Source organism: Musa acuminata, chromosome BXJ1-10 (genome assembly GCF_036884655.1).
Source record: "Musa acuminata AAA Group cultivar baxijiao chromosome BXJ1-10, Cavendish_Baxijiao_AAA, whole genome shotgun sequence".
Taxonomy (NCBI): domain Eukaryota; kingdom Viridiplantae; phylum Streptophyta; class Magnoliopsida; order Zingiberales; family Musaceae; genus Musa; species Musa acuminata.
Window position 1 is genome coordinate 22,972,460 of NC_088336.1, and position 13,864 is coordinate 22,986,323.

General features: G+C 39.3%; 3 protein-coding genes across 3 annotated transcripts; 1 reads left to right on the top strand and 2 right to left on the bottom strand.

The window, feature by feature from the left end:
* Positions 1–855: 855 nt before the first annotated feature.
* On the bottom strand, positions 856–6,959 carry LOC135595564 (protein PALE CRESS, chloroplastic-like). The gene is made up of 7 exons (XM_065086656.1): positions 6,732–6,959; positions 6,536–6,615; positions 4,759–4,953; positions 3,301–3,387; positions 2,439–2,489; positions 2,057–2,236; positions 856–1,310 (listed from the first exon to the last, which is right to left on the bottom strand). The coding sequence occupies exons 1-7, from the start codon at positions 6,862–6,864 to the stop codon at positions 1,077–1,079; spliced, it is 960 nt and encodes a 319-aa protein (XP_064942728.1). The 5' UTR covers positions 6,865–6,959; the 3' UTR covers positions 856–1,076.
* A 203-nt stretch (positions 6,960–7,162) lies between these two features.
* Positions 7,163–10,710, top strand: LOC104000625 (GDSL esterase/lipase At1g54790). Its single transcript, XM_009422710.3, has 5 exons — positions 7,163–7,709; positions 8,238–8,438; positions 8,708–8,874; positions 9,170–9,440; positions 10,166–10,710. Exons 1-5 carry the CDS (start codon positions 7,472–7,474, stop codon positions 10,432–10,434), a joined length of 1,146 nt encoding a protein of 381 aa, XP_009420985.2. The 5' UTR covers positions 7,163–7,471; the 3' UTR covers positions 10,435–10,710.
* A 1,320-nt stretch (positions 10,711–12,030) lies between these two features.
* LOC135595565 (uncharacterized) lies at positions 12,031–13,745 on the bottom strand. The gene has a single exon (XM_065086657.1). The coding sequence runs from the start codon at positions 13,626–13,628 to the stop codon at positions 12,231–12,233; it is 1,398 nt and encodes a 465-aa protein (XP_064942729.1). The 5' UTR covers positions 13,629–13,745; the 3' UTR covers positions 12,031–12,230.
* Between the last annotated feature and the right edge of the window lie 119 nt (positions 13,746–13,864).

Genomic DNA, 13,864 nt, shown 5'->3' on the forward strand with positions numbered 1-13,864 from the left:
AAATAATTTTCGTTAAGATAATTAATTACGCATTCTCATTTGGATGAGACTACGATCGCTACATAAATATACACCTTTTATATTTGGTGAAGGATAATAAGATTTAGTGATTGTTGTTATTTTTTGTTGTATGGTGATTAATATAAAGTAATAGTAGTATGCATCAAATGTTGAAAATCCAAACATGCAATGCATGTATTAAAATCTTCCTTATTTTGGTTCAGAAAAAATCTTCCTTATATATGAGATGAAAAAGACCAGTATCATGTTGCTTTTACGTTTGTCTAATTTGTCTTAAAATAATAATAATGTAAATTTCGATGTTCCAGTAATAATTAAGTTACAAGGAAAAGTAATTTTTAGAACATAGTCAATCACATTGTTTACCAATTTAGTAAAAATGGCTTACGAGTTTAACCTCTAAAATGTTAAGGTTCTTGTTGATTTGCTGACAGTGGATGAGCAAAAATGGATTCCAATAACAAGATATAGAGAGGAGACATTCTCGTTGTTCTTTGTTACTTCTAATTCCATACGTTTCACCACAGCAAGTCCGATCTCTGGAGGCCAAACTTTGTATTCGGTGCATTCATATTTAGAATTTTGGTATAGAACACTCGGTGACAATACCTGTGAAATAGAAGTTCCAAGTAAAGATTAGGATCCAAGAATTATTACAATATGATGCCCCCAAACATTACATTCAATAATCCTTTAAGTGTTTGATACAAGTATTGCAAAACAGTGTGCACCAGATGCTAACAGCAGAAATCTAACCCTCAACTACTTCACTAAATATATACTGCGCTAATCACTGGAAATGTATCCTCGGAGACCAAGAATCCACGCTTTTGTAGTCATTCTGCAGGCATTAAGATCAGGGAATGCCGATGAACTGAGAAACAGCAACAAGAATTTTGAGCACTTGTTTCCACTGATCGAATCACCCATGTCTAAGAACATGAACGGTGTCATAAATTAGATCCAATTCTCTGCAAGGCTCTTGACACGAAGCATCTGAGGTGAACCTAATGTTGGTCGGCACATAAAAGACTTGCTGTGATCTCCTCGCAGCTTCACCACTTCAATGAAATTGCCAACTCCAGCAGTGCCTCTACTAGTTGAATAGTCGTCTGCTTCTCCTGCTGCCTCAATCTGGCTGCAACTGCTTCAGGATCGAATCCCTCTGAAGGTTGGAAATTTTGCTGTTCGGCTCGGACCTCTTGCAATAGCAAATCAACCTCTCTGACAAAATCAACCCTTAGTAGAACATCATCATCCTCGGGTGGTAGTCCTATGTGGCCCTGATGCTGATAAAAGGAGGGGGGACAGCATTATGTAAATGCTTAAAACAAAATACAGCTAGAATGAAGGCTCCAACCATTAGTAGGTTTACCAGAATATATATGGAGCATAAAGAATGTGCAAATCAAAAGAAGAGAAGCACTTGCCAATTAAACTGTAAGTTCCCAGTCATGCATGCATCAAATAGCCAAAAAAGTTATATGTTGTATTGCTGCTTAGTTTCCACAGAAATTGATGAAGCAAATGATGTGGAAGTCTACTTGGTTGCAACATACATGCATAACTACGGCCAGCAGTGTGCAATTGAAGTCAACAATATATTCTGGATAACTATATTTATTCAAAATATAAACGAAATAGCTTGTAGACTAGGCACGATTTGCTAGTTGATACTTGGAGATTCATTTTAAATCTATCAGGGGAAGAATATATTGTTCTACATTTTCAAAGTTTAATTTTCAATGGAACCATCAAACCATTCTTTGTCAGAGTCATGTTCCATGGGAGACATGATGTAATGTCTAAGATCCAAGATCTAAGAAGATGAAAAGACATAAGAAGATGAAAACAGTTTGTTGTGCTAATTGTGGAAATAGGTTCTTCATTGCACATACTAATCTTAAGCACTCATACAAGAACACTTCCATATGGGACATTCATATATGTAAAACTCACTAAATAGGGGCTGATTCAACTTAAAACAAGCCAACAGGATTAAGTAAAAGGCTCTATGAACTTTAAAGGGACGTACATTTTCCATGTCGAACCCAGAAGGCACTAGCATGCTGAAAGGATCTTCTCTTGGGAACATGTCGATCATGCACTTCCTGCATTTCTTAAGCCACCCTTCATCATCAAATCCATCATGGAGATTCAGGAGGTCATTGAGCAATCTCATAGCAGGTGTAGATTCCCTCTTCAAAATCTCTGTCTGCATATGTTAATATTTTGAGGTTTTAGAATCAAGCATTCCCCAGGCAAAGTAATATAACTTTAACACAGATAACTAACATAAGAATTTGTTGGTTGGAATAAGAAAATGAACAGGAACTATGCTACAGAAGAAAAAGAAAATGGTAAAATTATACTATGTGCATTGATTCATGGAGAAGATCTTCAAGCATGGTTCTTACCTCTATCCTTCTGTACAACAGGTCTAGGCTTCTAATCACATCCTTTTCATCCTGGAAATGAGAACAGAATAATGCATGATTATATTAACACAGCAACAAATGCACAAAGCATAAGTTACTGCAGCCATTTGGCAGAATAAGGCAAAACTGAACAGCATAAACCATTAGGTGGAAAAAATATGATGGCATGTGCATGCTCAAAGGTTAATTCAACAATATTATCTAACATGCACATCTGTTTTTTGTCAACCCCTATTAGTAGTATCGGAAACTGGATTGTGGAGAAATAGGATTCAACTTTAGCTACCAGGGTGATCAGCCAATTTTCTGTTCTTTGAGCAGGGGCATACGATAGGCTAGAACAATAGAAGTTGCAATATGTATGTAGAGCAGCATCTATAAAACTAAATATTGGTAAGATTAGCCACTTTTGTTCAGTCTAAAATAATCATAAATAGCACTAAAATCGGACCTGTTTATCAACATTTCATGTATAAACCATTGAAACGTGTTTCAGCAACATTGTCTTTCAGCCAAGATAGTGTTCAAAAGATTCTGCATACTGATATTTTTCCATATGTCCACAAAATCATGATTGTTAAGTTCAACAAAGACTAGAAACTTCTTAGAGGGAAAGGACATAGGTCAGGTTTCAGGTTCATGTTAACAATATCATGCTATATTCAGCAGATGACTATGCCCGAACAAAGGACAGCAGTCATGCCATAACTGCAATCACCTACAGTATCAATGGTGCCAAGAACAATATTAAGAGTTTCATATCATGACAATAGAAGAACCAAGTTTTTTTATAGTGATAAAGACAATTTAAGACAAAAGAAACAGTTAAAACTGCCCACACATCTTTTCGAGCAAGATCAAGCCGATTCCAAATGACCATAAGAACAAGTTCTGTAAGTTCTCCTTTTTCAGCAGCCTCCTCAATTTTCTGCACATAAGACAAATTGATATTACTAATATACATACATAAATTTTCAGATTTCTTATGCAAATAAACAATAAGAGCTCAACTAAATATTTAAAAAAGACTGAATATCACAACCTAATCCTATATTTATGAAGACATCAGGAACACACAGACAACTATAAATCCAGAAAGTCAAATTGAGACTAGACTCAGGAAAATGTACAATGTATTGACATATCAAAATAAGTTTATTCTCAAATAAAAGCAGAACAGATGGAATGAAAATTGAAGTCAAGTTATTTGTAAATAAATTCCATGTTTAACAAGAGAATAAAGTTAATAACATGTCGATTTTTCATAAAACAATATCAAGACATGAAATTAGAAGGCGAATTACTAAAGCAGCAACAGAATATTTTTGTGGCTATTAAGAATAGCAATTGTCAAGTTAAACCTAGCAGCCTCTGTTAATATGCACAAAAGCTCTAGCACATTTTGTCATATCTTTTATGAAAGAAAATACAAGATGATCGGGTGTTTTCAATAAGGTAAGATCCATAGTGATTTTCAGTCCTTGTGCATTTTCTATAATGATTCAGACTAGCAAGATGTAAACATAAAGAACTAACTCGGAACATTGTGATTCACTTCCGAACTGTTTCCCTCAAAGCAGATAATGCTTATGCCTGCAATAATACTTAAATCAACACCCAGAATGCAAATCCCAGAAAAATTTGCCTTCAGACTTTTGGTTATATCTCTACAAGACACCCTCAAGCAACACAATTGTTTAAGATACTTCCATATGTTCTATGTTTATATGATAATCGAATATGCAAGTTACAGGATCAATCATTTTCCAACTCCAAAAAGTTAATGCAAAAATCCAAATACAGGTTGTGAACAGTAATATTAGCAAAATTCCTCTCAACAGTTGGAGTAGAATTATGAGTGGACATCTCCCTTCACCTAATTTGTCAATCAAGATTATACAAATTTAATCCAAAAAAGTACATGCAAACATTACCAGGGGAAACCAATTTGAAATATGATGTGAAACGAAATAACCAACACTGTAGTAAAACCACAATTTACTGATCAACATGTTCACGATTTAAAATCTTTCAGCAATGAGAAAAGGAGAATGTAAAGGCTTTAAAAATTGTTCTTCACAACTATGGCTTTCATAGACATTATTTCATAGAAACTTACAAGATGATAGCTTATATCTGTGAGCCAAAACCTGAAGACAATTCAGTACTAATTGCAGTGATTTAGTCACTAACATACTACAAGAAAGTCTCTTTCTAGTCAAAACTCACAGTTATTGGCATAAAAATATATGAGACCACGAAAAGAATGTTCAATAATTGCTTATACGAGGAAAATTACCTCTTCAACTTCTTCGGCTGATCTTATAAAAGATGAAACTAACTTCCTTGCTTTGCGAACTTCTTCCTCAGGGTATCCCTTTAAGCGCATGCCTATTTCCCGATATTCGTTGGTCTTTCTCTTTTCTTCTTCTTCCTCCTTCTGTCGGTAAGCATGCCACTCTTTTGTTTTTTCTCGTTGGCGTGCTTGCCACTCCTAGTGAGGACAATGTCAGTAACAAATATTGGGAATATAAATGTGAAAGGATAACTAAAATATATTTAAAAAAATTCTGACTAGCTAATCCGAAACACAGTCAAATTCAGTAAATCATAATCCATATGGTTGTAAGGAGAATAATGATAAAAAACTAATAGAAGGCCTTTTACCCATGTCAAGCTTCGCGCAATAAAAAGTCCTTGAGATTTCATTTGCCAGATTTTATTACTAGAAATCATGTTATATGAAGCAAACGTATCATCACTTCCACCAATACTAGAGAGTGGCTCAGAAAATATGGACTTTGCATTTCTACTTATCAAGGTAGAAAGTGTTGATCAATTCTCACCAGAAAAGTAGCAGCATGGGGCATGACAAGTGATGAAACCAGAAGAGGTCATTTCCATGTCCAGCATTGTGAAACAGATAAAACCTTGAAATCTCAGTTTAAAGGTGTCAAGCAAAGAAACCATATTATAAATAACGATGGATCAACACTTGACACTAACTTTAGAGAGTGACACAGGATTTCAACTTCTAGATCACTTTAGATAAAGAGTAGTACGTGTCAACCATACCAATCAGTTCCTACTGGCATAGCTGCAGCATGGGGCTTGATGTCGTTCCAAAAGTGTGCCAATTGAGAACACAACTTTGTTAGACACCCTTACCAGCTGGATAGAGACCAAGTCGACCTGTGTTAGCTAGCACAAAGAATGTGCTAGCCAATCCGAGCCTGTGTCATTCTATAATGACTGGCATGAAGGATTTTTGGGAGCAGGTTGCAAAACAGAACCCAAGCACTGGAGTAACAAGATGGAGAGAAACAAGACCTTCAGAACAGATTGTCCTCTACAGCAAAAAAATAATCCGACTAAAACAAGTAAATTCTTTATTGAAAATCCATCAAGCATGAAAAGGACCACACTATCTATGCACGGATGGTTTATTAAGATTTCAATACTTGCAGAAATGGTGGATCTTAACTTGGTCAATTTAACCAGGGCGATCATATGTTGCTAGACGGCTGATCCATAGGAAACTTTAGAAACCTATGCAATTGCTAACCAGAACAACGTACATCTATGTAGGAAGTTTTATGATTTGTAACATAACTAATATAATGATGCAAGTAGCAAAACGTTTATTATAACTATAAATTCGTACATACGCTTGCAAAGTTGATTCTTATGATGCTAAACCATTTGAGCCAACGACCTTCCAGTATTTAGTGCAAAGTCAAACACATAACATCAAAAGAAAACTCTGAGACAAGAAAATTCCTAATGAAAATTTCCAACTATCATCAAAATATTTTAGCAGCAAAAGCTCCACGCTATGCAACACCACATTAACACCATCTAACGGTTTAGCAGGTGCAATATAGAGGATATTTCTAACAAAAGAACATAACAAACAATATCATCACCAAAGGTCGCAAAGGTGAGTCAGCTTCAATCTAGTTGATGAAATGCCTGACTGAAGAAACAAGAAAATCCCAAACCAACAGCTCACCAATTGAATTTTTGTTCAATCATGAAGGAAGGGAAGAGAAATACGAGGTCAGAAGAGCACGCACATCGTCATTAAACTCCCCCGGGAGGCCAGCGTGCTCACCATCCCCCGCGCCAACCGCTTCTTCCGCGTTCTTCTGCGCAGCTGCAGGGATTAAAGAAGACAAAACACGAAAAAGTCAGTGTGAACGAAGATGACCAAGCTCGGCGCAAGGAGAAGGGGAGGAGAAGCCAAGCAATTAGATGGGTGGTCACAAGAACCTGCGAACCAAGGTGATTTGAGTCTGAGAGCGGGCCGACATGAGCTGAGACCGATCGGTCGGGCTGACGGTCTTGGCGGCGGCGGCGGGCGCAAGAGGAAGGGAACACGCGGCGCCAACACGCTGGCTTCCATCTCCCGACGGCAGCAAGACGGGAGCCGAAGCGACGGATTCTTCGCGGGAGTCGACCCGTAACCCAATTTTATATTGATACCTTTAATGCTAATTTTCTGTTTTTTTTTCTTATTGTATATATATATATATATATATATATATATATATATATAAGATAATTGCGTGATATAATGGACAATCTCGTCTCCGTCCGACATTTGCATGACAGCTGCGCAGACGGTAACGAAATCCAAGCAAATGGGATGTTCTTGTCGAAACCATCCGCTTTCTTTCCAACATCCACTGGTTTTATTCTCTTTGTTCGATAGGAACACGAGACGAATGAAGTAAATGTGACGCCTGCGCGGAGTTGTTGAAGTGTGTTATCCCACTGCAGTAACTTCTCATTTGCGATTCTTCTTTGGCCTTCCTTGCCGTGCTGCCTACTTCGGGCTGACACCTGTTTCTTACAAGCATGGCTTTGCCAGTTACCCTCCCTCGTGCAAAGACACTGGCGCTCGCAGTAGCAGCAGTTGGGTGGGCAGTAGACTCGCCACCGACCGTGACCGCCTCACTATAAAGCTCGCGGCATCGCTTCCTCCTGCTCATCCTTCATCCGGAGCCACGATGGCGGCTGCTCTTACTTCCGTCTTCGCCGCAGTCTGCGCCTTCTGCCTCCTCTCGCTGGCCTCGGCCGTGGACTTCAATTACCCGGCCGTCTTCAACTTCGGGGACTCCAACTCCGACACGGGAGACCTCGTTGCCGCCGGCATCGGGGAACCCCTCCTGCCGCCGAATGGGCAGACCTACTTCTCCAGGCCGGCCGGGAGGTTCTGCGACGGCCGCCTCATCATTGACTTCCTCAGTAACAACTGCTCTCTTTCCGCCATTCCATTTCCCTGTTCATAAGTTCGGATTAAACTTTTAATAAGTCGGCAACTTTCTATAGGCATAAATTAGGGTTTTAGTTAGATAAAGAAAAGGGATAATTAAAGGAGACATTGATAACAATGGGCTGTTAAAGTCTGATTTCTCACAAGATTAGAAGTTCTTGGTGTTCTTCATCCCTATCAAAAGTCATCAGAAGTTAGGATACATTAATTGCTTAATGAGGTCTAAGAATTCAAAGTTTGCACCAAAAATGTGGAGTCAATTCAGTCTCGTATGTGTTAATATCGTGAGCAATTTAATTGACTCTTTGGTTAGGTTTAGAAGTCCTTTTGCCTCTATTGATTGATCAGCTGAAGTGTTGAAAGACCTAACTTGTTGGGACACAGGATGAATGTTCGACCTTTCTAACTATATTTGCCATTTATAGTGCCAACCTGCAAGCTGTTTTCTTTGTACAGTCTTTTGGTGCTTGGATTTATCAAAGTCATTCTTAATTCTGCAGTGGATGCTATGGATATGCCGCTGCTTAATGCATATTTGGATTCGATTGGTGCACCAATCTTTCACAAAGGTTGCAACTTTGCTGCAGCTGGATCTACTATTCTTCCAGCAACAGCAAATTCGATCAGCCCGTTCTCTTTCGGGGTGCAGGTTGCTCAATTCTTTAAGTTCAAAGACAGAGTTCTTCAGTTACTAGCCAAAGGTACGCGGAAATGTTCTCAAATCATTACACTATATTTAACCAATGGAGTATTGGTGAATACCAGATTGAAATCTGGGAAAACATTAACTCTGATCTGAACTACAGTAGCTGTATGATCTCAGTCAATGATAAATGTGTTTTTTTTCTTGCCTTTACTATTTTGTTTGGTCAAAATCCCTTGTCTTCATGCGTTTCCTAAACACTAATGAATAATGGCAGAGGCATTTGAACTTGTTGGGATAACAGCTATTTTCTTTTACCTGTTGCAGGCAAAAAGTTCAAAAAGTACATTCCCCAAGCAGATTACTTTAGTCGAGGGCTTTACATGTTTGATATTGGCCAAAATGATCTTGCTGGTGCATTCTATTACAAAACCGAGGACCAAGTCATTGCTTCTATTCCAACAATATTGTTGGAATTTGAAAATGGATTAAAGGTGTTGTTCACTTTATGTTTATTTCAAGAAATTTTTTGCTGCCAGAGTAGCTCTTTTATTATGTGAAATAGTCTGATTTAGAAGCAGTCTTTTGAGTTTGTATCGAATTGTACACTAAACTTTGCCTCTTGTTGTCCTAATTAACACTTGAAACTATTAGATCTCTTCTATCTTGTCAATTCATCTACTTTATGCTTTTATACATCTTGAGTTCAATGTACTTGATCTGTGATGTGAATGATTTAATTTATTTAGTGGTAATGGTTTTAACCTAGCCTTCTGGTTATGCTGCCAGAAATTATATGAACAAGGTGCCAGGAGATTCTGGATTCATAATACTGGTCCACTTGGGTGCTTAGCTCAAAACATAGCCTTTTTTGCCAAGGATCCATCAAAGCTTGATGAGATCGGATGTGTAAGCTCTCACAATCAAGCTGCTAGGCTTTTCAATTTACAGCTTCATGCACTTTGCACGAAGCTGCAAGGTGTATTCGGGGATGCTTCTATAACCTACATCGATGTGTTCTCCATAAAATTCAACCTCATAGCAAACTATTCTCGTTATGGTAAGCAATCAATCATTCTTTATTTATGTTGTGTGGAAATTTATTTATGTTACTCGTGTGGAAGTTTCTTAATGATTCAAGGCATCATGTTTCTTAAATAGTTATACTTACCACTTCAGTAATGCTACACTGAGCCATCTTAAGTTCTTGTACTAAAGCAATCAATCATTCTTTATTCATGTTGTGTGGAAATATATTTATGTTACTTGTGTGGAAGTTTCTTAATGATTCAAGGCATCATGTTTCTTAAATAGTTATACTTACCTCTTCCCCATCTTAAGTTCTTGTACTAAAGCAATCAATCATTCTTTATTTATGTTGTGTGAAAATGTATATATGTTACTTGTGTGGAATTTTCTTAGTGATTCAAGGCATCATGTTTCTTAAATAGTTATACTTACATCTTCAATAATGCTGCACTGAGCCATCTCAAGTTCTTGTACTATTAAGAGGAGAAGCGTGTGTTTTTGTTATGGAATCCTGGGAAAATATGATCGCCAGCCATAAAACTGTAAGCTTCTCTATAGAGCAAAGTGGACAAGTTCAAAAGCAACAATCACTGATTGGTAGCTGCATTCTGGTTTACCCTATCATGTAACTAGTTACAGTTCCTTGAACAATCTTGTGTTCGTTGCTGTACTTTGTGTGTATGCATGCTCCAGTTCTATCAGAAGCATTTGTAGATTTAAGAAAAGAACCTAATTTGCTTCACAATGTTTTTTCAGGTTTTGAGAATCCAATAACTGCATGCTGTGGGTATGGTGGACTGCCTTTAAACTATGATAGTCGAATCTCTTGCGGACAAACAAAGGTTCTGGACGGAGGCTCGGTGACGGCTAAAGCATGCGATGACACCGCGGAATATGTTAATTGGGATGGCATACACTATACGGAGGCTGCGAATCATCATGTATCATCTCAAATACTCACTGGGAAATTTGCCGACCCACCATTCGCAGACAAGATGCCATTTGCTCTGAAACTAAAGTTTTAGACGAATCCTTAGAGTTATTTGTGTCGACTAATGATCTAACATATGTTCATATTGAAGGAATTGCATGTCAACCTAATGAAAATCTATGCAAGTTCTGTTGTTATATGCTACAAGAACTGTATGAAATGCCATGTTTGAATCCTTTCAGATTACCAAGGGTCAGCAGTCAGTTTCCTATATTGTAAGTGGTAATTGTCATTTCTTTAGTTTACATGTTGAAGCTTGTTGTAATATTCCTACTGAAGAGTTAATAAGAAAAATATGTATTCCATTAAAGAGAGTTTGCACGAGCATGTATGATATCGCTTTAATCTCCAAGATTTTGAGAGCATTAAGGAGCGATGGAGAGGTAATAATTTTTACATATATCAAACTACTTCTGGCTGACACAGCTATATATTTTTAGCATCAACTCAGACGGAGACAAGCTATGGTGAAAAGAAGCAACATCTCTAGTGCTGGGGTAGGTCATAAGCTGTCATGAAATAAGACCATTGCAATTCACCTCATATGATGGTTCTGAAATCATAGTGTTGTGATAAGTTTGTAGAACCAACTCACCACCATGCACATGCCCATGCCATTCATCTGATCAAGCAAGCATGCAATAATACCACATCATAATAGCTCCTGATTCTTAGTCTTGGAACCTGTGGTTTTAAGTTTCCATCACAAGGCTGAAAGCAATTCAGAACCAATGTCAGAACCTGATTAAAGGCTTCTCAGTTTGTGGTTTCCTTTGTTTATTACAGCTTAAACCTAGTGTATCACTTTTCTTTACAGTATGAAGGAAGAACTAACATCTTCCATTAACATCCGGGTGTAGTAGGTAATTGTCTTTATTTACTACTCATAGCTTTTCGACCTTAAAAATTGGAGATTTTACGAGGTCGCTCCAACTGCACCATTCTACACTGATGATGCTTCCTAATTTGATCTGTATGATCCTGTCGAAGTCATTATGGTTCTGAGGTTAAGGCTGCTTACTGGAGATTTTAATCAGAAACTTCCATGACACAATATGGCATCCATAGACTAGTCTCCCAACACTTAAGGTAGTCAAAGTGCAGATGCATTAGAAAAATGTCCTAATAAATATATGCTTAGGCACACCGCTACACTAATCTGCAAGCATTTTAGGTTATGGATGACATAAAGAATTTTTGCTATACATGACCTATTCCATGATGATTATTTAAAAGCTAAACATATGCTTAAACAACAACCATAATAATGCTTTCAGAATACATGAGCCTCATCTTAAGGAACATGAATAGCTACAACTTTGTGGCAACCGTTCAGAGATTTACTACAATCAACAGAAAGTCGGAACATCTTTGAATACAAGTGGTCATAACATGCTCAAGAACACATACATTAACTAAAACAAACTAATGCTCTGGCAAAAGTCCAAATTTGTCTAAATGAATGTACAACAAAAAAGAAATAGCACACTGAAACATCAATAACTAGTTCAATCTTTAACTGGCAACCATGTAAGTGATAGGAATAGTATGGGAATCACAATTTGAAGAAAATATTTCATTTTTTTATTTGAAGAATGCAAGATAAGAAAATATAATTCAAGGCCAAGGATGCCACAACCAACTGCTCCAAATTTGAATATGCAAATAGATTATTAGATAACAAGTAGTATCTCAATATATTAGAAAACTTATCACATTAAAATCCACAACATGAGAGGAGAAATATTACTAGCCAAACAGCAAACCAAGCATAATAAATGCAAAGAACAAACAATTACGAGAAGTTCTTAGCATTCCAATACCCTTCAATCAATGCTTGGTAGAATCATCATCATCTTCGATATCCCAACTCAGATCCTCATCATCCTCGACAACATTTAGCCTCTTGTGCAAATCCACCCTAAGAGGACTCCCGCTCGTGTCACCAGATTTCTTCTCATTGTGTTCACCAAGATCCTCGATCTCATCCCACTCAAAATCATCTTCCTCCTGCACCGAAGTTTGGCTTGAGACAATGGAAGTGCCACTGTCCTCGCATGTCCCTGCGGCATCCGTCTTCCCTTCTGGCACTGTAGTCTCATTCGTCTTGTCGTCCGGTTTCGACTTCATCCCCTCAGTAGTTAATTCAGAGTTTTCAGCCTTTCCTGCACTCGAAGTCACTTCCTCATCATCTTTTTCTTTTGAAGCTTCCAAGTTCTCAACATGCGGGGATTCAACATGTTTGGGCAGCTCCATGGGCTCAGGACTCATGTCTTCTTTTTGCACCACTGTGTTAATCTCATCCATTTTTTCTTCTTTTTCCACCTCTGTTTCTTTGTTATCCCTCAACTTTTCACCTCTCTTGTCATCCTTCTTCACTTCTTCGTCTGCATCATCATCTACCTCCCAGCTCAAATCCTCCTCCTCTTCCCCCGAAATCACCCTTTTCACAAGCTTTGCCCTTGCATCCTCTGCTTGCTTAAGCTTGTGAATACGGTAGTAGTACCGGAACCAGAATGCCTCGTAATCCACCAATCGAGGCACAAGCTTTTGAAGAAACCCCTCCAAAGCCCCATTCTCATAGCACAGTTTATCGATCTCCTCCTCTTTCTCAGCCAAATCAAACCCTGATCTCCAGTTATTGAAATCCTGGGCATCCTCCGGCTCCTCAGAGAACGTATTCACGTCGGACTGGATCGCCAGCACCTGCGCCTCGAATCTGCTGTACCTCTTCGAAGAAGGAGTAGCGCTCTGCGAACCATGGTCAGTTGGGTACTGATCGGTGCCACCGGCCTCGGCCTCCATCAAGAGGATCGCTTCCTTGCCCTGGGATAGGATCTCAGCTGTTCCCCGCCACACGGAGCCGCCGAAGTCGTCGAAGGCGTGGCCGACGGACTCGAGGGATTCCTGGGCAGCGGAGGCGCTGGCCTCGAGGGAGCCCGGGAGGTCGAGGACAGCACGGGCGGCGGCCTCCCGGATCGACGCCGTCTCCTTCTTGAGGCCGGACCCGAACTCCTCGAGATCCCGGCGGTAGGTTTGGATCACCGACTCGGACTTGGTGGCGAAGGTCTTCATGAGCCCTCTCCAACCACTGCCACCGCCTGCTCCGCGGGCGCCATCGCCTTGCTCATCGGCCTCCGGGGAGCGGTGGGGGGACTCCGGCTGAGATTGATGCTGATCCCGTGGGGAGACCGGGTCGGCGGAGAAGACGGATTTGAAGAAATCCATGGCGAGAGACCTCGAGGTCGGGTTGGCAGAGTTGGGGCGACGAAGGATCTACTTTCGTGTTCCCCAAAATGCTGCTCGTGCGTGCAGATTCTACGCCTGCGCGATGCGTGCTGAGATGGCACGTTCAATTATCGCAGCTCATGTCAATTTTGTGGGTCCCAAATTTCCAGGCGATAAATCCTCTCCGAAACGGTGTAGTTCATGGACGCCACTCTCGTAGTGCCTTTATTTTTTCT

Excerpts from the sequence above, each read along its gene's own strand:
- LOC104000625 (XM_009422710.3), top strand. The coding sequence starts at position 7,472 with ATGGCGGCTGCTCTTACTTCCGTCTTCGCCGCAGTCTGCGCCTTCTGC. Across the intron at positions 8,875-9,169 it reads AATTTGAAAATGGATTAAAG|AAATTATATGAACAAGGTGC; the intron begins GTGTTGTTCACT and ends TTATGCTGCCAG. Across the intron at positions 9,441-10,165 it reads AGCAAACTATTCTCGTTATG|GTTTTGAGAATCCAATAACT; the intron begins GTAAGCAATCAA and ends ATGTTTTTTCAG.
- LOC135595565 (XM_065086657.1), bottom strand. The coding sequence starts at position 13,628 with ATGGATTTCTTCAAATCCGTCTTCTCCGCCGACCCGGTCTCCCCACGG.
- LOC135595564 (XM_065086656.1), bottom strand. The coding sequence starts at position 6,864 with ATGGAAGCCAGCGTGTTGGCGCCGCGTGTTCCCTTCCTCTTGCGCCCG. Across the intron at positions 6,616-6,731 it reads CAAATCACCTTGGTTCGCAG|CTGCGCAGAAGAACGCGGAA; the intron begins GTTCTTGTGACC and ends TAATCCCTGCAG. Across the intron at positions 3,388-4,758 it reads CAGCCGAAGAAGTTGAAGAG|AAAATTGAGGAGGCTGCTGA; the intron begins GTAATTTTCCTC and ends TCTTATGTGCAG.